Raw genomic sequence first — 25,826 nt, 5'->3', positions numbered from 1 at the left:
CATAAAATGTGGAAAATGGAAATGATAATCATAAGTGAAAAACTATTGCACCATAAAATGACTTCACTTAGTTTAACTCGACTCAAATGTTACTTTGGAGGGCACAAAAACTATTAAACCAAAAGGCACTGTACTTGTTGTACTGCGCACTAGTCTCTCCACACCTACAATACTGCGCAGAGGTCTGGGGACACACTTACAAAACCACTACTTATCCCCTGTTTATACTCCAAAAAAGAGCCTTGAGAATCCTACATCATGCCAGTTACAGAGAACATACAAATCAACTATTTACCAAATCAAAAATACTCAAATTCTATGACTTAATAAAATACCGCACAGTACAGATGATTTATAGGGCTGCCAACAAAAACCTCCCTCACAATCTACAGACATTATTCCTGAACAGAGGGGAGGGACACAATCTAAGAGGGAACATGAGGTTTAGGCAGAGAAGGGTAAGAACTACATTAAAATCCTTTACTGTATCGGTCACGGGGGTCAGACAGTGGAACAATCTGGATGAGGAGATGAAAAAATCAGCAAAACTGAGTGTATTTAAAAAGAAGTATGTAGAGATGACTATTAATCGATACAGACTGACACAGAAAGAAAGTATGACAAAGGTCAGAGACAGAAATTTGTAGACACTGGGGGAAACGGTGCAACGGCGCGATGGAACACCATGGACACATGTACATACACACATGGAGTCTGAGTTGACTGTCTAGAGCTAGACTATATCTCTGAGTGCTACCGGATGCTGAAACATGTTTTCTTTGTCAAAATGTCATTAAAAAAAAAAAAAAAAAAAAAAAAACAGGCAAAATAAAAAAAAAAAGAAATGAAATGTATGATGATAATGGGGCGGGACTGGTTAAGCTTTGCTTCTCCCGCTTTCCCTTTCGGTTATGTATATTGTGTGAACTGCAATGTTATGTGATGAGTGATCTAAATGTCATGACCGAAATAAATAAATAAATAAATAAATAAATAAATAAATAAAGTACAGAGTTAAATTACCTAAAAAAAAAAAATAAAAAAAATACATTAATTGATTATTGAAATAGTTGGCTGGTTTGTTAATAATTCAGGTAGAGCATCATATAAATTTGTCTCGTTTTCCTTGAAGTTTCTCCAGCTGAGAGGATCAAGTTTATCCTGGGAGAGGAGGATGACGGCCCGCCACCCCCTCAGCTCTTCACCGAGCTGGACGAGCTGCTGTCTGTGGACGGTCAGGAGATGGAGTGGAAGGAGACGGCCAGGTGAGCCACAGAGTCCTGTGAATGTTAAATAACCCCCCACAAACCCCCCCCCCCCCTCCTGTTTTAAGCGTGCGGTCAAACATTTCCTGCTTCACAATTCCAGTGCAGTCAGCGGAACACAATCCCTTATGAATAATCACGTTCTGTGCGTGTAGGGAAACAGGCTGCACTGCAGTGAACTCCCGGTCTTTTCTTATCTGAGATCAGTCATACCTGCTCTGTGGGACCAGGAAAGGGCAGAAACTCCCACATGGTCAAAGAGTCATTGAAGTGGCTGTAATCAAACCAGGTTTTAATGTTGCAGCTGAAAAAGTGGAACATTGTAACTGTGTCACTTATCTGTTAATTCCCCACTGAGTGACTGCAGTCATGGAGGGAGGTTTTCCTTTTGATTTCCCAGCAGCAGATTAGCCAATTTGATCTTCTGCTACAGAGAGGAACAACCAGTTATACACATCAAGGGCTGTTGACAGTTTTTGGGCTGTACCATTGTACGCCGCATTAAGGGGGAAACGTTTCAAAGTACAAAGACAGAGCAGCGAGTCACTGGTTTTAAAAACTGCCTGAAGTGATCTTTTTTTATTATTATTATTATTATTATTCTGAGTGAGTTTAAAGGTGACCAAACCTTTGGAGTTTGAGAGTCTGAAGGCCACTCCTCATCTCTGCTTCAGGCTACATTGGCTTGCTATTCGCATAGCACGCCTGAATCTTCCAGTGAAATGTTGGCAGTTGAGTTGCATTGTGGGAAACAAAGAGCCTTCGGTCCAAACTCGAAAGCATGTGAATGATTTTAAGTTGATAATAAAATGAAGTTGGATTAAATAAATTTGTCAAAAGCAAGATTTGCTTAAAACATTCATGGCGAACAGCGATGTTAACAACCAGAAGATGAACGTGTGTCTTAGTCTGGCACGAAAAAAAAAGCCAGAAGAAGCAGATGAATGCATGAATCCAGGTTTCTGAGTTTTGGACCAGTGTGTGTGTGTATAGTAGTGTTAATGACAAAAACAAAAAAAGGTAGTGTCGCTTTTGATGGTATGCGCTCCAAAAGTCCCTTCTTGCACCGTGTCCACAAAAGTTCATTGAAATGGGTTGAAGTAGTTTTTGAGGAGACAGACAGACAGACAGACAGACAGACAGACAGACAGACAGACAGACAGACAGACAGACAGACAGACAGACAGACAGACAGACAGACAGACAGACAGACAGACAGACAGACAGGGCATGAAAAACATCCTTTTTTCAGCGGAGGTAATAACTTACAGCCTGCAGACAAGCAATTCTTTTCAGTAGCCAGCATTTTAAATTCTTTTCTTCTTTTAGAAATGAAAGAGTCACTTACATATAAAGGAAGGTAAAATAACTCCTCGAGGTCGACAGTGCCTTCATTGCCAGGCTCCTCTCTCACTAAAGTGGTGGGTCACGGGCTCGTCTATGATATTCAGATAGATACTCTATCCCAAGAGGAAACCCCATCCTTAGGCCTCAAGAGAGTGGCTCTTTGTATTCGTACCATGTGTGGCATTATTGTCAAAAAGAATCCTTGTCCTCAATTTTAACTTCAAGATCTTCAAGTATCCATGGCTGTGGCAAAGTGTTGTTTCTCTGTGCCATCCTTGGTCTGGGAACTGTGAATGACAGATGCTGTGTATTTTCTCAAGTCTAGACATTTATTTTTAAATTCTATGCTGCCGTGCGACCACTTCAAAAACACAATGAGGTTGTTTTAGTAAGGAAAGAAGAACCCATTTGTTCACAGCCCATATTTGCTCATACACGTTCAAATCCACTGATGTATACGCTTATTTATATTATGCAGTGACCTTTCAGGAGCCCGTATGAGAGCGAGAAGAACGATTATTATTGCACACACTCTGGTATACGGGATCTTCTTTGAAATGTCACTTTTATTGGCAAGGTTCAGTACAGCTGCACAGGTCCATGCATTTCCTACTCATTTTCCAGGTGGATCAAGTTTGAGGAAAAGGTGGAGAAGGGAGGCGAGCGCTGGAGTAAGCCTCACGTGGCCACGCTGTCCTTGCACAGTTTGATGGAACTGAAAACGTGCATCGAGAAGGGAACCATCATGCTGGACCTGGAAGCCTCCACACTGCCGCAGATTGTGGGTGAGTGGTGTTTGAATACACGGTTCTGCACAATCTGGAAGGTTCTCAAGAACTTGAGGTTAACTCGGCGTCTTCAATCTTTGCCCCATGACAGAGACGATCACCGACAGCCAGATTGAGACTGGTCAGTTGAAAGCAGAGCTCAAGGAGAAGGTCATGTACACGCTGCTACGGAAGCATCGCCACCAGACCAAGAAGTCCAACTTGCGCTCTCTTGCGGACATTGGCAAGAGTGTTTCCAGTGCAAGTAAACTGTTTTCCCACCCGGAAAATGGTAATGAAAAACAAAAAAAACCCTTTTTCTTTTTTAACCCTCTTGACCAAAACCTTTGTGCATGTTAAGTCTCTTAACAACGTTCTGTTGTACTTTGTTTCCTCAAATAATTTCCTTTTCTTCTTGTCTTTTCTGCAGCTTTTCAACTTGTTTGTTCTTTTCCTTTTCTTTCTCTTTCCTTCTCTGTGGGTTTATTCTGCCCCCGATTTCCTGCTTCTGGGGTGTAATAGCACGCAGCCCCTTTGAGCCCCCTATGCCTTGTTTAACCCCACAAGACTCAGAGGAACCGTGTGATGTCACGAGGAGCTCCAGCACGGGATACCTCTGTAAGTGAGGTTGCAGCACTCCCTCTGAAGGCATCTAGAATATACGCCTTCCCAAAGAAAAGTGGAATTCAGTTCTACTTTAATTTCTGAACGGCTTCAATAATGACATGTTTTTGAATCGAGCCATTTCCAAACTTTAACTTTAGAACGTCATGTCTTACGTACTACATCTGAGGCCCAACAAATCTTTAAATCACAGCTCTGATCAACACACAAAACTGTGTCATCAAGTATTTCTATTCCCATTATTTATTGAATGAATGGGCAGAAAATAACATTTGAACATTGAATATTTTGGGTCTATTATCCATAAATTGGCAAGTTATAATCCCTCCATATAAGTGCAACAGGTATTTTATGGTCATTTGAAGGTTAATTACAACAAAATTAATAAAAAAAAGACCTTATGGTCCATCTACAGTACCTTAATGGCCCCCACTTTGGGAACCCCTGGTCTGTCAGAATGCGTGACTACCTGGTATTAGTCCCAAATCTTTTCTGACTCTCTTCATGTGCTGTCCTGATGCTTGTCTTTCCTTGGACTCTTCTTCTTTCTTGCAGTTGTAATGTCTCTTTGAAAGTGCTGCAGTCTCATCTGACCTTTTTAATCCCAACACTGTCTTCACCTCTCTGCAGGTAGCCCGACCACTGCCCATCGAAACCTCACCTCCAACAGCCTGAGTGACTTCTCTGACAAACCAGAGAAGGATCAGGTAATGTTTTCAGGAAAAGCTACTGGGCATAAGAAGCCTCAGACGATAAAATGAGTGGTTGTACCAAGGAACAAACAAACAAAAAGAACCACGCATTTAACTCCAGTCCCATTGTCAGTGGTTGCACTGCCCTGTGGTGTTTTTTTCACTCCATGTAATGTCACAAGAAACAAAATAAGTTGGAGGAAGAAGTAAAAAAACAACACAGTAGGAGAGATTTTATACAATTTGCCTTCATTGTATAAAAGTTGTAAAAAGTACAGTTTTTTTTAAAACATTTGTCGCTAAGGGATTTACCTGTAAACATTTTTGCTTTCACACTATAGCCAACAAGAGTTCACCCGTGTGAATTGTGGAGTCATTTGACCTGGGAATGAATTCTCACCAGACATTCCCACAGGTCAAAAACCCATTTAAAATTGGGATTGAACAGGTATTTTGACCAGTGTGACGGGGGGGGGGGTAACGAGTGATCATTCAGGCTTGTATTTACAACACAAGGTCATGCGTCGGCCCGTGTGTACGCACGAGCTTGTGAGCCTCACATACCGTCAGATAAGACCTCTGGCTCTCTTTCTCCAGCTCTGTGCAACAAAAGCTCACTGTCTCCCGTCTGTCATGCGAGTCACATACAGTTTGTCTGTGTGTGTGACTCACAGCTGGGGTAATTGGCTCGAGGGTGTACAAGGGGAAAAAAAAAAATATCAATGAAGCAGTTTAACAGTTAACAACTCGAATTACACTCCAGCGACGGCTAATGTAAGCGCGGGTTTGTTAGAATGGTCTGGCCTTTGACATCGCACCAAGGCCTGAGTTAATCATCTCCTCTCCTAGTAAGTTTTCTGTGTAATCCACCGTGTCTTTCACTGAATCCAACATGAGCCCAGTGTGGACTGTGTTTGTTAGGTGGCATAAATTCGAGCAGTGTATTCAGTGAATAATTGCAGGAAAGGGAGGGCACTACCTGTTCTTAAGTGCTTATAGACACAATAAAAACACGTCAGTCCCTGCCTTGGTGCAGAGATATTTTAATCCCTGTTTTAATCACCCCCCTTTAATTTGAAATCTAACTTGAATGAACAATCTGTGCCTTGTATTCCACTCACTCTCTGCATTCCCCTGCTCTCACTGTCTCAACAGCTGAAGAACAAGTTCATGAAAAAATTGCCCCGCGATGCCGAAGCGTCCAACGTGCTGGTCGGAGAGGTCGATTTCCTGGACGCCCCCTTTGTGGCGTTTGTTCGTCTGCAGAACGCCGTCATGCTGGGGGCCCTGACTGAGGTCCCTGTGCCCACAAGGTACCGCACACTGCATTACTGACTTTTTAAGTCGCACAACTTACTGATGTCACTTTGGAAACTGTATACAAACATCTTATTTTCTTTGTTCTTAGGTTTCTCTTTGTGCTGCTGGGCCCGAAAGGTAAAGCAAAGTCTTATCATGAGATTGGACGAGCCATCGCCACCCTGATGTCAGATGAGGTTTGTTATCACTATACTTCTTTCATATTTTTAAGAAAAAACCCACAATATTTATGCTTAACGAAAGACCAGACACTGGGGGAAGGTTAACGTCTCCATCGGAGGCTTTTTCCAGCCTCCAGTATCTCCAGTCTCGTCTGCTTGACATCCAAATCTCCCCTGTGTTGTTACCAAGCAGCGCGTCATGTTTTTAGTCCTTGCAGCACCTGGCCTGCCAGTTCCCACAGGCCTTGACTCTACAGAGTATATCTTGTATGTCAACACGGCAGGATAGGAAGTGGTTTCCAGGATTTCCTCAAGTTAAACTCTGCTGCTCTCGTGTTACAGTGATGTCACAGGGTTGTTAAGCGGTCCCCAAAATGGTCCTCGGACACATGTTTCATTTGCATTGTGAGGGAGTTTAGAGGATTTTTTTTTGGGTCGGTGGCCCGGGTTTTTGGAAGTTGGTGGTCAGTGCTCTCTAGTGCAGTTTTGTGTTTTTGCTCTCAAGCCCTGGATGAATATTTAAGAGCGCGCTCCATTATTGATCAGCTGATTACTAAAAGGCTGCTTATGTGTGTTTGTTTGTCGGCAGGTGTTCCATGACATTGCCTACAAAGCGAAGGACAGGCAGGACTTGTTGGCTGGCATCGAGGAGTTCCTGGATGAGGTCATCGTCCTGCCGCCTGGCGAGTGGGACCCCGACATCCGGATAGAGCCGCCCAAGTCTCTGCCGTCCTCAGACAAGAGGTTTGCTCTAATCCACGCAGTCTAAATCCAACATATGTGTAATTATTCCAGCCTCGGTATTAGATTATTTTGCAGAAGTAGTGTTTGAAACAAGAAACTAAGTCAACACAAGGTCTTATTAACAACCATTATATGAGCAATATACACATGGAAATGTGTCATAAGCAAATAGATAGTGGTCATACCAGACCAGAGTTTAGAAATATGAAGTGTGTTTATCTTCCAAAGATGAAAACCTGTCTCTCTTGAGATTACCTGAATAAATAAAGGTAGAAAATAGATTAAAAAAAGACAATATTTAGAAAGTTGCATCAATTCTTTTTAATCAAGCTGATTTCTTATAATGTAAGATGCAAAGCAAGTCTTACTTGAGTCTGAACTTGAGACTTGTTGTGTATTTGTTGGTCTAAACAAATGTAACCATGGTTACTGCTTGTTTAGAGACACACATGACCATATAAGTGACTGTCAATGCCTACAATATATGAAATAAAAATTCATATGGAGCTACAAATGTGCCGAGGCCGGCCCAAGCAAACCCAAACTAAACCTTGTGTCCTGAGCATGATCAAGCATAAAGTTTTCTTTCCTGACAAAACTAACGACTTGTATAATGGATACCAGTTTGTTGACTGAATAATATTTCAGTATTTTTGATTGACGGAACTCGACAGACTGTTCTTACTCTCTGTGTGCGCTTGGATGTATCAACATTTAGTCTGTGACCGTTTCTTTGCTTTGCAGGAAGAACATGTACACCGGTTTAGAGGGTCCTCACATGAATGGCGACACTGCCCATGATGCGGGACATGGAGGGGGAGGAGGTCACGAGGTCGGGGAAGAACTGCAGTTCACCAGAAGGTAATTATGATTACGCTTTTAATAATAATTCAAGTTATTGCATAGATAGATGAATAAAAGAAGTATAATATCAAAGATAGAACTGTACATTGCAGTATGAAAGTTGGAAAGTTTCTGATGAGGAAGTGTTTGACACATACTGTAAATGGAGAACAATGACAGCAGCTCAAAAAAAAGGAAAAAAGAAAAAGTTCAACAAGTTTTTCTTCTTTGGAAACTTTTCTTCCCGCTCACACATCATTTGTTTGAAGAGCTGAAGTCATGACACAAAGGCCACGTTGTTGAACCACACACTTTGTGTCTCAAAGGTTCTGTGGCGGTCTCGTCCTTGACATCAAGCGCAAGCTGCCGTTTTTTGCCAGCGACTTCTATGACGCGCTGCATATCCAGTCTCTGTCTGCCATCTTGTTCATCTACCTGGGCACGGTCACCAACGCCATCACGTTCGGAGGCTTACTCGGCGACGCTACGCGAAACATGCAGGTAAGCCGCTCCCCATTTGACTTATTATGCCATTTTATTTAGTTGTGTCCACAGCAAATGCGCTTGTTTCTGTGGAGATAGTGTTACAAGCAGCTGATCTTCTTAAACCCACTTCCCTACAAGATGAACCCTGAAATAACTTTGACCTCTCAGTAGAAGAACTCCAGAGTTTTTATTCAGCAGGATATAATCTGGATATAATCTGTCTTTGTTTGTTTGTCTCGCATCTCTTTCAATAACTCTCCTTCTGTACTAAACAAAGCATTTTTGAGTTATTGATTGTTTTATTTTTAGTCTTTCTGGTCAGCGAGTTTTTGTTCCTTTTTTTTATTTTTTTTTTTATGTATCGAATGTCAAAACCAGTGTGCACACGCATGTAAACCCAAAACACAATGAATGACCAACTCAAAATGTTTAGGTTTTTTCCCACAAAATCCAGTGTGTAACATTTAGGAAGGTTTATTCCCAGAAATTAAATGTACTCTCCATAAATTGTTTTAAAATTATTATAAATTATTAATACGGTAGCACTTTAGATTAGGGAACACAAATTCACCATTAACTAGGTGCTTACTAACATGCATATACGTAGCATACCAGACCTTTATTAGTAATTATTAAGCACATATTAACACCTTAATCTTAATTCATGTCGTAATGGAGGTAGAATAAGGTGTTAATACGTGCTTAATAATTACTAATAGTGTTAATAGTGAATATGTGTTCCCTAATCTTAAGTGTTACCATTAATACCTACTTTGGACAAGAGCTTTGCGTTATAGAGGCCACTATTGAAGGAACAATTGAAGGAGGAGGAAATGGCTGAGTGTTTACATCCTTTCTAGGATGCAAGGGCCTCCTGTAGTTAGCAGTAGTTCCCTGATTATATGGGAAAGTTGCACTCTGCAGTGTCACTAACTCTTAAACACTGGACCTTTTAACTTGTGTGCTGGTGAACATTCGACAGATTTCAGTCCATCTGGTAATCCATGCTAATTTGGAGCTCAAAGGCTCGTCCATCTGCTGTACTTGCTGTTGACAGGATGGCATACGGAGAGGCCGGGATGCCGGCGTTCACTGCTCGCTACTGTCATCATTATAGCCGAGTGTTGACATCAGTACAGTGAGTCAGGTGCTTGATTCAACCGCTCTCCTCCTGCCAAAGAGCTGCAGAGCAGTGACCTCGGGGATTTACCTACGCTGTAAATAACCGCAGATCCAGATTAGTTGGCCTTGCCGTGGCTCCACGTTCCCAGTGACCCTCCCCACCTCCCCACTCCCACTCTGAGATCCACAGAGGGAATCCCTGCCCTCACTTAACCCTCCTACCCACAGGTCCCTGAAGTAGAACGTCCATTTTTTCCTCTTTCTTCTCCGTTTATTGACAAAACAAAGCTTCCAGCCGAGCAAGCAGAAATGCCATTGATGATTTCAAAAAAGAGAAAAAACGATCCCTAACGCTGACAGAGAGTCTTTCCAAGGCTGTGGATACAGAATCATACTCGCACATATGAATGTGCCCACTGCTTTTTATATTTTTAGGCGTACCGAGGTGTGTAAACTTCCTTTTTGTGCTGTGTTGCAGGGAGTGTTGGAAAGTTTCCTGGGTACAGCACTGACGGGAACAGTGTTCTGTCTGCTGGCCGGACAACCACTGACTATTCTGAGCAGCACAGGCCCCGTGCTCGTCTTTGAAAGACTCCTCTTCAACTTCAGCGAGTGAGCAGTTACTTTAATCAAAAAACAGCCACATTAGCCTGGTATTTATTTATAGACTGCAGTTTTTTTCTCCCCAGAGGAGAGATGCACCTTGTGTCTTTTTTTAGAGATTCTATCCTTGCACAGCAAAATCATAAATAATAGAAATGTATATGTCACACTTACAGCTTTTTGAGGCTCATGTTAATAGCTTTTTTGTGGAAACCCTGATTGTGATGGCGGTTGGCTTCCTGTCCTCGTTGACTCTTGGACAAGACGCAACTTATTTTACAAGTAAAGGGAAAGTGCATTAAGCAAAAAAGTATTTCCTCCTCTAATCACTCAATCACGGGTCACATTCACATAAATGCCACATGTAATGTCTGTTTTTGTGCAGGTTAAACATGTACAGTATACATTTACAACACCAAATGGTTACTAAAGGGTGTTAAATGCGGACTTCTCTCCCGCCTTCCTCCTCCCTCCTTCCTGTTCCAGAGAGAGTCTTCTAGCATTACCAAACACGGTGCTGATTTTGTTCCGTGATCAATAATTCACTCTCATTTCATTTTACACCGTGAGTGAAGAATGTTGTGGTGTCTATGACGCTGCAAATGTTTCCATGCCCTGCAGTTGGTGGCTGCTGAGTCAGAGTCAGCTGCTGCTGTCTGTCTGCAGATGGATAGATGGATAGATGGATAGATAGATAGCACAGGGGGAAATGTATCATTGAGTGAAACTTCATAAATCACAGTTTTGATTCAAATTTAAGGAATAAACCATTTAAAAAAACATCACAAAGGTCATGCCAATCCGTTTGTGTGGCATTATTACAACATATAGGTGTTTTTGAATGTGTTTGTTCACAAAAAGCCTCTTCTCCTCAGAGAAAACAACTTCAACTACCTTGAGTTCCGGCTGTGGATTGGCCTGTGGTCGGCTTTCTTCTGTCTGGTGCTGGTCGTCACGGACGCCAGCTTCCTGGTGCAGTACTTCACGCGCTTCACCGAGGAGGGCTTCTCTGCGCTCATCAGCTTCATCTTCATCTACGACGCCTTCAAAAAGATGATCAAGCTGGCTCACCACAACCCCATCAACACGGAGTTTGACCACAACCACATCACGCTCTACCAGTGCCGATGCGAGCCTGGTACGTACATGTAATGTAAAAAAGAAAAGACCTAAAAGAGGCAGAAACTGACAATTAATCACTGTGACAGAATATGAAAAAAAGTAAATCAAGATGTTTCCAGACTTAGTTTGTGTAAGATTTAAAGGCGTTGAAATCAGTCACTGTTGTTATTTCTGAACTGCTGCAGGTGAGTGGACCTTAAACCAAAGTCCTTTTTAAGAGGAAAGTCTTTCCACTTGACAGCCATCTTGATAAGGCCTTCATTCTGGGGGCGTGACATAAAAAAACCAGACACTGTAAATGGAACAATTGCTCAAATCTTATGAAAACATTTATCAGTGAGTTCAGGCCACCTTTTCCACGACGTCCAACTGTTCTCCGGCTCAGTCCAGAGACGGTAGACTCTGTTGTGCTTGTGCAATCCCGTGTCTTACTTTGATGTCCTCTCCTTAATGCTTGTCCGAAGTCCGCCAAGGTCGACAACACTTTGTACTAATTTGTGATCCATTAACTGCCTGCATGACTGGCAGATAGATAGATGGATGGATGGATGGCCCAGTTGGGTTGTTGTAAAGTGGATGATTGGAGCAGAATATTTGCTATCTTTGGTTTTATGGACTTTTCAATATAAAATAACGTGTTTTTAAACCATTCTGAATCACTATTTGTATTAAAAGGCAAGTGGTGGTAATTGTAGGTGCAGAATCTCAGTATCACCAGAGCAGTGATACCAGACGGTGAAAGCTGAACGGTCTTATTTGGTTTTGCCCTCTTTGGCCGTGAATTTACTTTTGTATGTCAAACAAGTTTCACCTTATTTTTTTTGTTTTTTTTCTCCTGTGTTTACAGTGCAGATAACGAATGATAGTAGAATGTATCAGCCAGTAGATCCCACTGTTTGCCTTCTCAACAGCCCTATCAGTTTCTTTGTTGTAAATGACTTGGCAGAATTGTTGTGGAGAATGAGGTCAGGTGATACTGTGAGTAATGAAAGTGTGAATAGATAGTGTATCTTTATTATTCTTTGGTTTTTTTTTTTTTCCCCCAGGAAACTCATCACTAGATGTCCCTCCCTGGTCAAATGATACTGATGTGGTATGTAGTGTCATTGCTTTTGTGTTTTTCTTAAATAAAACTAAAAACTGTTGCTTAATTCACGGACAGAGCAGCTTTTCTCCACGTGGAGTTTCTGGTCCGTTCAACTTTTCTTTGCCGTCGTCTCTGCAGCCAGTGAACGCCACCTGGGGGTCGCTGAGCCTGGAGCACTGTCTGAAGTACGGAGGCGAGCTGGTCGGAGACACCTGTGGCTACGTGCCCGACATCACCCTCATGTCGTTCATCTTGTTCTTCGGGACCTACATCTGCTCCATGGCTCTCAAGAAGTTCAAGACGAGCCGCTTCTTCCCCACCACGGTGAGTGATGGCGTCGGTGCCGCCCCTGGCCAAGTGATCGCCAGTTTACATTTTGTAGACACACTTTTAATACAAATACATTTTCTCCACGTTTTTAGGTATAAGATGTTTTATTAACCTTTATGAATTGTTGCTAGTGAAGCTGAGATTTAGTGATTTTTGTGAGAGGGAAAACATCATTTTTGAAGAGCTGTTAAAGATTTGTGTTGTCACTGACGTCTACACACACACAATATTCCTTCTTCTTCATATTATTAATAATAATAATAATAATAATTATCGTTTTATTCATATAGCATTTTTTAATAACACAGGTTCACAAAGTGATTTGACAAACTAAGCAAAAGCAGCCCAAAGTCAAATAAAAAGAAAGAAAAGTAGAGACTCTTAAAACCACAGATAAAAGCAGTGATGATCAGTGGAGAAGAGTGCAGATCTCATGAGTGATTGCTTGGGGGGGTTCATCAGTTGTGTTTTTCTTTGTTTTTCTCTCTAACCCAGACTGCACCGTCAACCACGCAGCCACTAACACACTTGGCTTAAGCAACATTACAGAAACGAGTCTCACCAGCGGTGGTTAGTTTAGTCGCCGAGCTCGGGTGACGATGGGAGTGGATGTGGGAAGGGTCATGTTTCTCACCATTAGCTGTGTTTAAGGCAGGAGGCGTCACATGACGTCCGTAAATCAGTTTGTTTTGTGTATTTGTACATGAACCAAGAAGGTTCATGTCTTTGGGTTCTAGCCAAGGGAAGAAATGACCTATTTTAATAGTGATCCAGATTCAGGATCCTTATAAAATGTGCCATTGCTGATATGATCGAATTACCAAGTAATATAATAATCATGTTGACAATGAGCGACGTAAAACTGAAGCCAATGAGAATGTCATTTGACGGATGATGAACCCGACAAATTAAGACAGATTAAAAGTGTATGAGAGCATAGATGGATATATGAATAGATTAACAACAGTTTAAAGGAGTGCACACATCTCCCACTGTGGAACACCTGTGTTTACAGGCAGCCATAATTGCACTGACTGCACATTCGATCATAAATGTGCACATTCATCATCATCGTGTTTACCTAAAAACATGCCGTTTAGCAGCGCTGTCGTCTGTATGTAGTCAGCACAGCTGTTCGTCCCTTCTGAGACAAACTTTTCCTCCTCTTCCTCCTCCTCCTCCCAGGTGAGGAAGCTCATCAGTGACTTTGCCATCATCCTGACCATCTTCCTCTTCTGCGGCGTGGACGCCTTCGTCGGCGTGGACACTCCAAAGCTCATCGTGCCAAGTGAATTCAAGGTACATTGGAAGACGTGTACATATCTGTGTTTAATGTTTAATAATTACTGGGTAAAGAGTAACACAATTACCAAGCAAAGTAAGCTATACGGAGAGGGAGAGTCCCACAGAAAGAGAGTCATGTGGATCTGACGGGCTGAGTCAGCAGTGGGTGAACTCCTTTTGGTCGCATGTAAAAGTTGCACACTGCAGCTTTAAAACAAACATGGAAGCTTGGATAAAACACAGGTTTGTGCTTTTAAAAATGAGTGCAATGATAACATTGCAACACAGGAGAGTTATGTTCTTATAATTATGTTATTTTACAAAAGTGCAATTTTAAAAGCTGCTGTGGAGTCAGCTGAGGAGGAGGAGCCACAACTGAACTTTTAACCTTTAAATGTAATGGATAATGTAACTGAATTACTTTTTAAAGGGGCATTATGTAAAAGAAACCTGCCAGACTTCCTGAGTAACTCGCCTGACACCTGTGCATGAATCAGTGCAATGAGGAGATTGTAGTTGAATGACAGTGGTCGGCACGGAGCAGCTTACTCTAATTACACCAATAATGATGCGTGTTCCTGCGAGAAAGGGCTCCTTTTAATTCTTTGAAATCCCAGTATAATGCTCCCTCTGTAGTTTGGCCAATAAGTGAAACATATTACCTGACGCTAAGACGGAGCCGCTCGGACATTTCTGAGCTAACGCCACCCTCTCCGGAGAAAGGGAGCGATGGAGGGTAGAGGAGCGAGCACCTGTATCAAATATCAACTTGATTATAGCTGACGTGAGAATGCAGAACGAGCACAGAGCCTGCTTTGTTTGTACCACAGAGTCTGTATTCACAGATTTCTGCCATGTAACGATGCACCGGTGATTTCAGACTCCAGATCCAGTTATCCCTTTTTTTTAAGAGATCTGGACTGTGCACATGCAAAAATAATATGAACACTATTATTTATTTGTTTTATTTATGTATTGTTTTCTTATTTGTGTGTAGCCCACTAGTCCAGACAGAGGCTGGTTTGTTCCTCCTTTCGGGGGAAACCCTTGGTGGGTTTACCTGGCAGCTGCACTCCCCGCCCTGCTGGTCACCATTCTGATATTCATGGACCAGCAGATCACCGCTGTGATTGTCAACAGGAAGGAGCACAAACTCAAGGTTAGTTTTTAAGCTGAGGAAACTTGGCGAAGAAATCTCGACGGAGAAGTCAAACTTGCGGCATGTTTGTGTAGATTGTGCGACAGTCGTGTAATTGCACGATGTAAACACCATCATCATTAAGTCATTAAAGCGTTCAAATCTGCTGAAATACAAAGGAAATGAGGAAAGGTCAGATGTTATGGCTCCACGAGGGTCTCTCCTGCTCTGGTGTATTTCTGATGAAGCTCACTCTTCTTCTTCTTCTTCTTCTCTGCCACGTGTCTTCCATCCTTTCAGAAAGGAGCCGGCTATCACCTGGACCTGTTCTGGGTGGCCATCCTGATGATCATCTGCTCTTTCATGGGTCTGCCTTGGTACGTGGCGGCCACTGTCATCTCCATCGCCCACATTGACTCTCTGAAAATGGAGACCAAGACGTCAGCCCCCGGGGAACAGCCCAAGTTCCTCGGCGTCAGGTGAGTTAACGAGGCATCGACGTCATTTAGAATCAAATCGTTTCTTAAATAATGGACCAGAAGAGACATTTGCTGCTGTTTTTCTCTCTTTTCCCCCAGAGTATTATTGACTTTTGACTCTGCCAGCCACTTAATGGCATTCATTCCTTTTGAATCCTAGGTATAAATCGATCTCTTAGCAAGTAGCTAAGTGAGTACATTACAGTGTGGAAAAAGCCACACCACAAGTGAAAAATGTAGTTCTATAGATGTGCACCTGCATGAGAATGAGGGAAATCCTGCTTTTTATCAAAGAGAAGTTAAACATACAGAAAGAACACAAAGGGGAGAGGCAATGCCGAGCCTTATTTAAATATAGTTTTTCTTTATAGTGCGAGAATGTCAAACTGAAAAAAGGCAGAGAAAAGTAAACTGAGCTCGAGGTCAGGAAAATGCGGCACGGTCACGATGACTTGTCGTTAAAGATTACTTATCACGGCCACATGCACGTGTGCAGCTGATGATGTCATTAAAGCTGTAGTGTGTAACTTTTTAAATATGAACAACTGTCCGTAAGAGTCAAAGCTTATCTGCTCCACATAACATAATCGCCGGGGTTAACATTCACAAGCTGCAAACAGGAAGTGGCTAATTATATGTCAAGACCGTTGGAGGCAACGGCGGTATTGCACTAGTAAAGTGAGACGGCTGTAAATGGGTTGGAGTTTGACTGAAAACACAAAGAAATGTCCACAAAAAAGGATTTGACCGTGAATTCCACTGCTTAACTGTTCAGTAGCTTGATAGGATAAAGACTTCTTGTCCCCACCCACCCCTGCTGTGCTGCTGCATACACACAAACGCACCCTCAGTCAAGTCTGTTGATGGTGCTTGTTGATGGATGGAGACAACATACATTGAAAAACAATACCAAAACATTAGTTGTAACACTGTACCTAGTGTTTGTCTTTTGTCTGCTTGAGCTGTGATTATGGAAACATGTTGGTGTCATTAAGTTGTTATTGATTGTGCTTTTCTTCTTCTTCTTCTTCTTCTTCTTCACCTCTGATCCAGGGAGCAAAGAGTCACCGGGATCATGGTGTTCATCCTCACAGGACTCTCCGTCTTCATGGCTCCCATCCTCAAGGTAGAGCTTCTTAATTCTTCTGTGGAATTATGGATTACTGTCCTCGAACCCATCTAGTTTTTTTTTGTTTTTTTTTAATTTCAAAAGAAATTTCAATCTTGCTTTTCATTTATCCGATTAGGAGACTGCAATAGTGGAAGTAATGTGATATGAAATAAGCAGATTCATCAGTGCTTAAGCTGTGATCCGCTGAGAGAGGGAGACTTTCTCCATTTTCCAGGCCCTCATTAAACTGAGTTGAGATTGGCGGTGCTGGTGCTCCCTCTTGTGGACATTCTATATACTGTTTTTTTTCTTTGTTGAAAAGATGCAAAAATTACAATGGTGTACGACTGTATTTTCTGATCGTCAGTGCCATTATTCCACAGCATCTAATGTTGGACACCTGCCAATACTAAGCAGGTAGTTACTAAAGCAGTGAGGTGAAAAGTCATCCACGACATTCTCAGAAAAGCTGCTTGTGAACTATTTTTAAACCAGTGACACAAAGATAAACATCGCGTCTCACGCATCTCTTAACTTTTCCTGTAAGCGCACATTTCCTCTTTATTAAGATATTACGATATAAACCTGTTGCGTGTACAGTATATGGTAATATGAAATGAGAATATTAGTACCTTACGATGCCCTGTATGTTTTTTTTTTTAATGTTCTTCTATATGCTTTTTTTGTCTTATGATCAAATGTGGGGTGGTACAGAAAGAAATGACGCATGAATGAGTAAAACATAAACAGTATTTTAAGTTTATACACATGAAATGTAAACGTATTGTTTTTAAATTGTGCTCTCCTTCCTTCAGTTTATTCCCATGCCTGTTCTCTACGGTGTGTTCCTCTACATGGGCGTGGCTTCACTCAATGGCGTCCAGGTGAGTTTGACCTTTTCATTTTAAAGTGACAGTCATTTTACTCTTTGTGTTTTACCAAGGAAACAAAGTCATTCAAAAGTAACTGCATGACTGGCTACTTGACAGCAAATGTAAGCGATTTCGCCTGGCTCTGCCAACGTTGCCACCAAACTACCCTGTAATCCTCCACACCAGCATGAATCACCTTTTTTTTTTTTTTTTTTTTTTTTTTTCTTTATTCAAAATGTAGAAATAATAAGGTCTTTTTAAAAGGTCACTGCTGACAATCATGTTGGCTGAGCAGCACCTCTGCTCGAAACTGACAATGAGCCATTATTAGGTTAGAACATACAACTTTTACCTTACATGAGATGAACCTCTGTGGAACACTGGAAAGAATATAGCTATTAACATGGAAAAATAGAACATGTCATTACACGTTCACTCTAAAAACATGCAGACATTTCACACCATCATTGCATGGTCCCTAAACGGCTCCATCCCACCTGCTCCACCCCAGAGTAATAAATCAATAAATCAGGGGTGTCAAACTCAAATGACCTGGGGGCCAATGAGCATCTAGTCTGGTCAAGCGGGGGCGGACATAGAGGAAAAAAACTGTGAAAAACAACTATTTATAGCCAGTAAGATATTCATTATGATATTAAACAGAATTGCAAAGTAAAAGTGCTTGTTTTGATATAAAATAATTGGCAATAAAAACATATTTATGATGCACAAAAATGGAGAATTAAATGGAAAATTTAGCAGATAATTGTGATTAAAACAGCTTAAATATATGTGATTTCATGTTGAGTGTAATACATTTAATAAAACAATGATTACAACCGAATGTCTTATTACTATTATAAAAATATTGCCGGCAAATACATTTAGTCTTATATTCTGTCTCTATTCCATCACCTTGCACAGTGGTGAGCGGGCCGCATGTAATCGATTAGAGGGCCACATGTGGACCCCGGGCCACCAGTTTGACACGTGCAATAAATGAAAAAGGAACAAAACAAACTTATGCTAAAATACAATACAATTAAAGTTTTTTTTCAGCAGTTCTACAACGTTGTGTTCATCATTAAAATCACTGTTAAATGTTGTAGTAGTTAATGTTATTATAATCCAGGTTGCCATGTTTACACACAAACTACTGGCATTAGGACTAGCCTGGGATCATATCTGCACCTACTATAGTACTACGGACTGTGACACCATTGAGGGCGAACTCTTCTAATCTTTTTTTGTCTGCATCAGTTCATGGATCGCCTGCTGCTAGTCCTGATGCCAGCCAAGCACCAGCCGGACCTGATCTACCTGCGACACGTCCCCCAGAGACGCATCCACCTCTTTACCTTCATCCAGGGCCTGTGCTTGGCTCTTCTCTGGATCCTCAAGTCCACCGTGGCTGCCATCGTCTTCCCCGTCATGGTGAGAAATGGCTCAAACGCGATGGGTTCACTCCCGTCTTGGACGTCCGGGGCCGCGAAAGCTAATCCAACAGTTTCTGTGTTTTGTAAGATCTTGGCGTTGGTCGCAGTGCGCAAGGCCATGGACTACGTGTTCTCCCAGCACGACCTCGGCTACCTGGACGACGTCATTCCAGAGAAAGACAAGAAGAAGAAAGAGGACGAGAAGAAGAAGAAAAACAAGAAGAAGGGAAGCATCGACAGCGAGGCAGATTTCGTGAGTGAACCATACATTCAGCATGAATATTTCAGATATCAGAAAATTACTATTTTTATACGGTGTTGGACTCACTGGTAATTGGCAGTAGTTTTTGTGTAGGGAGGAATCATTTATTTATTTATTTATTTATTTATTTATTTATTTATTTATTTATTTAATTAATTAATTAATTACACGCAATTAGGTCCAAATGGACATTTTGAGGCTTGGGTGTTACAGGGTTTTGCAATTTATTTATTATAAAAGCCATATTTTATTAGAGGGAGGGGGAAAAAAAAACTAATTCCGACCTGTGAGACCAACACCATATAACCCCCCCCCCCCCACACACACACATATAATGTTCATGCTCTTCCAGTCCATACGTGTTGATAAAACTGCAAACCATCTTCTCATGTGTCCAGTGTTGTGTGTCTTGTGTAGATTCTCACCTTTTAACATCATTTGTGGTTGTGATTGTGATTGTGAGTGTAAATCATTGTCATCCCTCCCTCCTCCCACAGTCTGACTATCCATACCATGAAAATGTCCCCAGTATAAAAATCTCCATGGATATGATGGAGAAGGAGCCCATGTTGGGGGATAAATCTCTGGATAGTGAGTAACTAGTTAGCATTCAGCTTTTCCTGTAGCAGTGCTCCACACTCTCTTCACTGCTTCTCAACGCTCCATACTCGTCGTTTTCCTTCCAGGTTTCATACATTTCACTTTTCTGTCCCTGCTTTTCCACGATTATGATGCATGTTTTCTTTTTTTTTTTTTCCCCTCTCCCTCCAGGAGATGAACCGCACAATATCCTTAACCCGCATTCACCGTGCTGAGCATTACTTTGAGTCTCCCACCGTGGCCGAGTAAGTGAGTACCAGCTGGCAGATTCACTGCACATGCAAATCAGACATCTGGAAAGGCCTGACATTCATATTCCTCCTGTTTCCTTTGGTCTTTTCAGTCTTGAGAGAGGTTCATTCACACAAAGTTTGCCTCAGATTCAAATAGGCCGGGACTCTGAGGATAGAGGTTTCTTCTGGAGGCGGGGCTCTGAAACTGATCTGTGAACCAATCACCCCAAAGAAGTGACTCCTTCTTTTTTGTGTTTTTTGTTTTGTACCAAAAATCTCAACGGAGTTGGGAGCGTTTGTCTTAAAATCAAAAACCCTTTGTTGGTACAGAATTTTAATGAGGGCCGACAGAAGAGTTGTTTATCTCGTCTTCATCTGCGGGATTCCCCGCAGGAAACAAAAGGGCTCATCAAAGTCTTCTGCGTGCCGTTTTTTTATGGAACATCGACGTCCTAACAATGAATGTGTACGATAATAATTCAGCTACAGAGAGGATATAGTAGGTTTGTTTTATTCCAAACATCACCAGCGTTTCTGGGTAGTGCTGTTGTTTTAAAAGTCATTTCTGATGGGGTTTTGTTTTTGTTTGTAGGACTACTGTCATTTTTAAAAATGAAGTCAAGGTATTTCATATAGAGGCGAGTACTGTTGTTTTTTTTGTCAACAAAAGGGCTACAAAATGTCATCTATGCAAAGTCGAGAGAAAACATTAATTTTGTATTCATGGGCATATAATTATTTATGAGGGTGCTTTTTTAATCGTATGCGACAACACATCCAGACGATGCTGTAAGAGGACAGTATTTGTTCAAGCACCATTCAGACTGGAACTCCCTTTTTTTTTTAATAAGAAAAAAATGTATTATATTTATTGTATTTAAACATTCAGCTGTTTTGAATTTCAAGTATGAGCTTCTCCATTAAATTCACCCCCCGTTTGTGCAAATTCTTCCTGTGGTCTGAATCCACTCAGCGGTCATTTCCCTATCATACGGAGATGATATTGTAGCTGTATGTAGCTCTACCTCTTATTTTCCATAGGTGCCAGACATGATATTATATTATTATATATTAAGAAGATCTGTGGTGCAATTATTTATGATCAAACAGTAATTTTTGTTTTTGTCGTCCTCAACTGGCACTACACAGGATCTTTTAAATCTCAACGTTGAGTTCCTTTTTTTCCTTCTCTGACACTTAAGATTTTTATTTTTTGTTGCTGTTAATAATGTTTTAAGATTTTTGTGGTTTTTTTTGTTTTTAAATGGTAACAAATTCCGTTTTTTTTTTTTGTTTTTATCTATCCTAATAGCAAAGCAAATTTTTAAATCATCTCTTCCGATGTGGGGGACGTAAAACGTAAGAGATCATTTTTCATGACCTCATTTGGTGGTGGTGAAAACTTGTACATTTATTATTTTTTATATATATCTATATATAAATCATCTGAAAAAGTGAATAGAGTTTAGTGCTCACACACGTGAACTCAGTCCTGAGACTATTTAAGTTGAATTTTCCTTTTAAAATGTGATCAAAACTGTTAATGCGATAAATCAATCTTTAATTATTATAACTATTATTATTTTTTAATGAAAATCAACAATCACTGTGACTTCCTTTTCCCGGTGAAGACAAACTTCTACTTTATTTTACACACACGGAGTAAAAAGTGCTTTGCTACAAAATCTATTTCCACCAGTGGCAGGTTGAAATCTTTTTAATGCTGCAATCTTGTGTATATGTCTTCCATCCTGCTCTTACACTGTGTTAACCAGCTCAGTAAATGTATAATATTATTGCACATTTGAATGTAGAACATCTCAATCTATTAGTACGTTTGTTTATGTATTTCTTTGATGAAAAGCACACGCACAAATCAGTGCTGTATTTATCTTTTGTATAGCGCAAGTAAGGGGTTTAAAAATCCTAAACACTGAAGTACAAATTTCTGTTTTGAACCAAAAACCAAAAAAACTAAACAGTCTTCCACTCTGCACCATGATTTCTATACTTTCTGCTTCTGCCTACACAAACTATGTGATATTTTTGTGATGTTCTTTTATACAAGCATTTCATGTGCTCATTAATATAATTGAGAGGTTTCTCAGAAGGAAGCAGATGTCAGTGGGATTTTCTTTCTTTCTTTTTTTTTAATGGAGTAGTGTGTTTTGAGCAATAAAACGGTCCTGATGATTCTTAACAATGTCGCACTGTGGTTTATTTTGAACTGTACGGCTTTTTAAATGACGTGTACCTACTTGCGGGAACTCAAAACGATATCGTAGAAAGTCTGATTTTCCAAGTTTACACCTAACTTGGTGGACGATTGCCTGAAGAATCTAAATCTCCGTTTCCGGGGACGCTTCATCCTCCACAATCTCAGCCGACATGGGGCGAGAGGCGGGTTTACATTGAAACACGTGTGTGTCTTTACGGGGATGTTCTGGGGCCGACTTCAAACTAAAGTCAGCTGCCGTTGTCACTTCCTGCTGCAAGTGCTCGGTCTCACAGCAGAGTTTCTGTGATCACAGGACTCATGTCAGCTGTAATGATACTAATTGCCTCATGAGTCTTGGGGCTCTTGTCTTTGCCATGATGGAATTCTGTGTAATAATTAACTTCGCCATGTTTTTTTTTTTTTGTCCTCTTGACATCCACTCGGGTTAATGACGTTGGGTATTCAAGGTGCAGAGTCCTAGTAATGTAACCACAGAAGCTCAAGAAGGAAAAAAAGCTGAAAAAACCCGGAGTCTTGAGGTTTTTATCGTACTGTATCAGGGGATAATTACCTGTCAAAGAAAGCCGCTCCATGTTTGCCTTCCAAATGGCGTCACTGCAGAGGAGCTGCTAGAGCGGTTATCTGTAAGTACACTTAAAGGCGTTGCAGTGTTGGCCACACACTATACTCCTATATACGCTATGGTAGACACTGGTTGCTGAGTTGAACCCATGACAAGAGTGTTGGCATGTCAAAGTATAGTGTGTCACTTTTTAAATACAAACAAATGTCTGTTCCTTTCAAACCAGTGTCCGATGAGTTCCCACGGTTCTGATTTTAAGCTGTCGGCGCCACATGACTCTCACTGTGTTTCTCTGTGTGGTGGTGTTTAGGTCTGGTGTCGCCTACCACCGTTCCTGCGCTGCACACGCACCACTTTATTACCCACGTTTTATATCGAGACAGACGGAGGCAACCAAACGGGCCGGGGTATGACTGAAAAGACAAAGAAGTGACCAAGAAATGTTTCACTAGTGAATTCTGCTGCTGCAAATGCTCCCTCAGTCAGGTCTGATAGTATTGACGGGGCCTGGGGATAGATATAGGATGCAGTATACAAATAATGTTACATAACATTATGTAAAAGTTACTCCCTGCAGCTTTAAGTTTTACATAATACTTAGTAAAGTCAGCAGTGTGAGCGTGTTTTTCTGCTGCTGTGGCTCACCTGCTTCAAGGCTCTACCTTTTGTACTTCCAGGCGTTGTCTTCTGCATACACTGGGTGCAGCGAGTGGTTATTTGAGTTGTTCCCTTTATCGTGTCCACGTGTAAGCAAACGAGCAGATGAACGGGTGAAACCTTTTTATTAAGTGGACAGTGAGCGTATTTGTAAGGCGGGCTTAAACGCAAATGTTCATTTCATGAACAAAAGCTTAATGCATGACCTGGATTATCCTGCTCTTCAAACTGTCTGAATCAAAGTAGAAGTGAGACAGTTTCTGCTTAAACACGACATCCAAGTGTCATCATCAGAAAGACTGAGAAGTACAAACACCTGTGCAATTTGATGCAATCCACTACAATAGCACAAGTGTGTTTGAAACTCGAGCTTTGTGTCGGAGAAGAGAAATGTTTATTTGACTTTAGAGCGTGTTCTTTGTCTGTGTTATATTACGTTATACTGAAAGTCGATTTAGGTATTTTTGATCCTCTGCACTGTCGAAACACTGGCTAAACACTCAGCAGCAAGCTGAAATGCTAAAAAAAAATAGTCTCAGTTAAAGTATAATAGTTTAATAATAACAAAGGGCACATGAAATTGCTTAACTTAAATAAAAATGTATTTAACAGCAGTCATGGTCTGTGCTGGGATCAGTGAAGACAGTCCAAGTCACATGACTGATCATGTTCAGCAACAAAAATCCAAATTTAGAAAGTAGAAAATAATATAAAAGCAGGTCAGATGTCAACAGAAAAAAATAGTATATACATATGTGTGTGTGTGTGTATTTTTAATTAATTTTTTAGGCTTTTTTAGGTATTTAGGCTCCTTTTTAGTCCCCATGATTTGCCTGTTTGTAATGAAAATAACTTTTTACTGTCTCACATAACATTAGGACATGAGTCCGCACGCCCATGAAGCACACCTAGATCATGTTCTTATAGGAAAAGACTATAATGAGGTCCTCATAGGCACATGCATGCATGAATTCTCCACAAAAGAAAATGATTTCACTTGAAATCACACCTGTATAATGTTTTTGACACAAACACAGGCCAGATAAAAGCATTCAGGTGAACTTTTCTTTCATCTTTCCACTGATGCAAATAGTAATAAAAAAACACCACCTGTGTGGCAGCAGCAATTAAATTGAACACAGTGTCGTAACTTAATTAACGACAAGACACGAAGACTGTACTGCCTCACAGCGGGAAGATCATTACTTTGAGTGGAACACGCTTCTTCTCTCTGTGTGAGTTTCCTGCTGCGGTCGAATCACAAGCAGCTCATGATGAGATCGGTGTCAGTACTGCTCCAGTTTGTCCGTATACTGTACATGTGAAGTGTCTATAGACTCTATACTGTGGGTGTTTGCACGCTGACGCAATAACGCCATGTTTTGCAGCTGGTGCACAAGAGGGAGCTGCACCACTGACGGTGAAGACAGAGGGTTATTATACACAGCTTTCTGTTCCAGCACAGACTTTATCTGAGGATTTCTTCCTTAATTTGACCATGACTTTAACTGACAATGAATCATGTGTTGCATTGTTTTGTTGTTGTTGTTGTTGTTAATCAGCTCTTGCATGAAGAAAATTTCCAAAAAAAAAGACCATAATAATAATAATAATCATAAAAGATAATAGTTATGTAGAGTTTGTACTTTCATTGTGTCAAAACTGGAAATGTGACAACATCATTGTTACATAAGCAGTCATCTTTATTTGTAAAAAATAGTTTGAAATACTTTCAATTGAATTATGAAGTTTGCACACACACACACACACACACACACACACATTGACCTACGTTTATTTATTTGTTTTTATATGCTTTCAAACCTTGCACATGCCTCCAGTGTGCTTATACTTTCATTTTATAATTGCTGCTGCTTCTTTTTTTTTCCCCACTGGGATCAAATAAAGTTTTGTGAACCGAGCAGAAAGAAAGTGGAAAATGGGATTATGTTTGCTCTGATGTTGTGTTTCACAAATGTCACGTTTCACTGATAATAAATCACCAAATGAGAGTTCAAATGAGTAAACCAATGACCTCACGCTGTTTCCCCCAGCTCAGCTAAGGAAGCTCAGCAAACAAGGCAAAACACTGTCACTAATAACCATCACTATGGAATGCTGCGTTAGCGTGACTTGCTTTAAATAGAACAACAATAAACAGGCGTCAAAGACTTCTGTTCACCTCATAATTAAATTATGAAAAAGTCCCACTTTATCTGACTCTGTCTTCTGTTGTTTAGTTTTTTTCTTCCTTTATTTACGTCACACATGCATACAGTACATACAGTACATACAGTACATACATACATACATTGCTTCGTTTAACGTGTCGTCGTGATGGTGTAATTACACGGCATTTATGTTGTCTTCACAGTCACGACGTGTGACGGAGACAAAGTCACCGAGCTGAACCTCAGCTACACGGTTTGTTCTGAGGATC

The 25,826-nt window shown here is 40.9% G+C and overlaps 1 protein-coding gene across 4 annotated transcripts in view; it reads left to right on the top strand.

Moving 5' to 3' along the window:
- LOC131446048 (electrogenic sodium bicarbonate cotransporter 1-like) overlaps window positions 1–22,131 on the top strand; it is a 34,484-nt gene extending 12,353 nt beyond the window's left edge. Inside the window, exons 4-26 of one of the 4 annotated variants that reach the window (XM_058616976.1) lie at window positions 1,133–1,265; window positions 3,237–3,397; window positions 3,492–3,671; window positions 4,634–4,710; window positions 5,851–6,008; window positions 6,104–6,191; window positions 6,766–6,920; window positions 7,665–7,781; window positions 8,090–8,264; window positions 9,850–9,983; window positions 10,850–11,112; window positions 12,143–12,189; window positions 12,322–12,507; window positions 13,699–13,812; window positions 14,795–14,956; window positions 15,236–15,414; window positions 16,468–16,540; window positions 17,341–17,409; window positions 18,658–18,831; window positions 18,922–19,086; window positions 19,593–19,686; window positions 19,867–19,944; window positions 20,039–22,131. In XM_058616976.1, coding sequence (XP_058472959.1) covers window positions 1,133–1,265; window positions 3,237–3,397; window positions 3,492–3,671; window positions 4,634–4,710; window positions 5,851–6,008; window positions 6,104–6,191; window positions 6,766–6,920; window positions 7,665–7,781; window positions 8,090–8,264; window positions 9,850–9,983; window positions 10,850–11,112; window positions 12,143–12,189; window positions 12,322–12,507; window positions 13,699–13,812; window positions 14,795–14,956; window positions 15,236–15,414; window positions 16,468–16,540; window positions 17,341–17,409; window positions 18,658–18,831; window positions 18,922–19,086; window positions 19,593–19,686; window positions 19,867–19,910 — 2,948 coding nt within the window. In that variant the 3' untranslated portion in view covers window positions 19,911–19,944; window positions 20,039–22,131. The remainder of the gene's footprint in view (window positions 1–1,132; window positions 1,266–3,236; window positions 3,398–3,491; window positions 3,672–4,633; window positions 4,711–5,850; window positions 6,009–6,103; window positions 6,192–6,765; window positions 6,921–7,664; window positions 7,782–8,089; window positions 8,265–9,849; window positions 9,984–10,849; window positions 11,113–12,142; window positions 12,190–12,321; window positions 12,508–13,698; window positions 13,813–14,794; window positions 14,957–15,235; window positions 15,415–16,467; window positions 16,541–17,340; window positions 17,410–18,657; window positions 18,832–18,921; window positions 19,087–19,592; window positions 19,687–19,866; window positions 19,945–20,038) is intronic. The other 3 variants (XM_058616977.1, XM_058616975.1, XM_058616978.1) reach the window with 3 other exon arrangements.
- The last annotated feature ends 3,695 nt before the right edge of the window (window positions 22,132–25,826 follow it).

This window comes from Solea solea, chromosome 19 (genome assembly GCF_958295425.1).
Source record: "Solea solea chromosome 19, fSolSol10.1, whole genome shotgun sequence".
In the NCBI taxonomy this organism is placed as follows: Eukaryota; Metazoa; Chordata; class Actinopteri; order Pleuronectiformes; family Soleidae; genus Solea; species Solea solea.
Note: the sequence above shows the minus strand (reverse complement) of the source record. Positions and strands in the feature narration are given on the sequence as shown.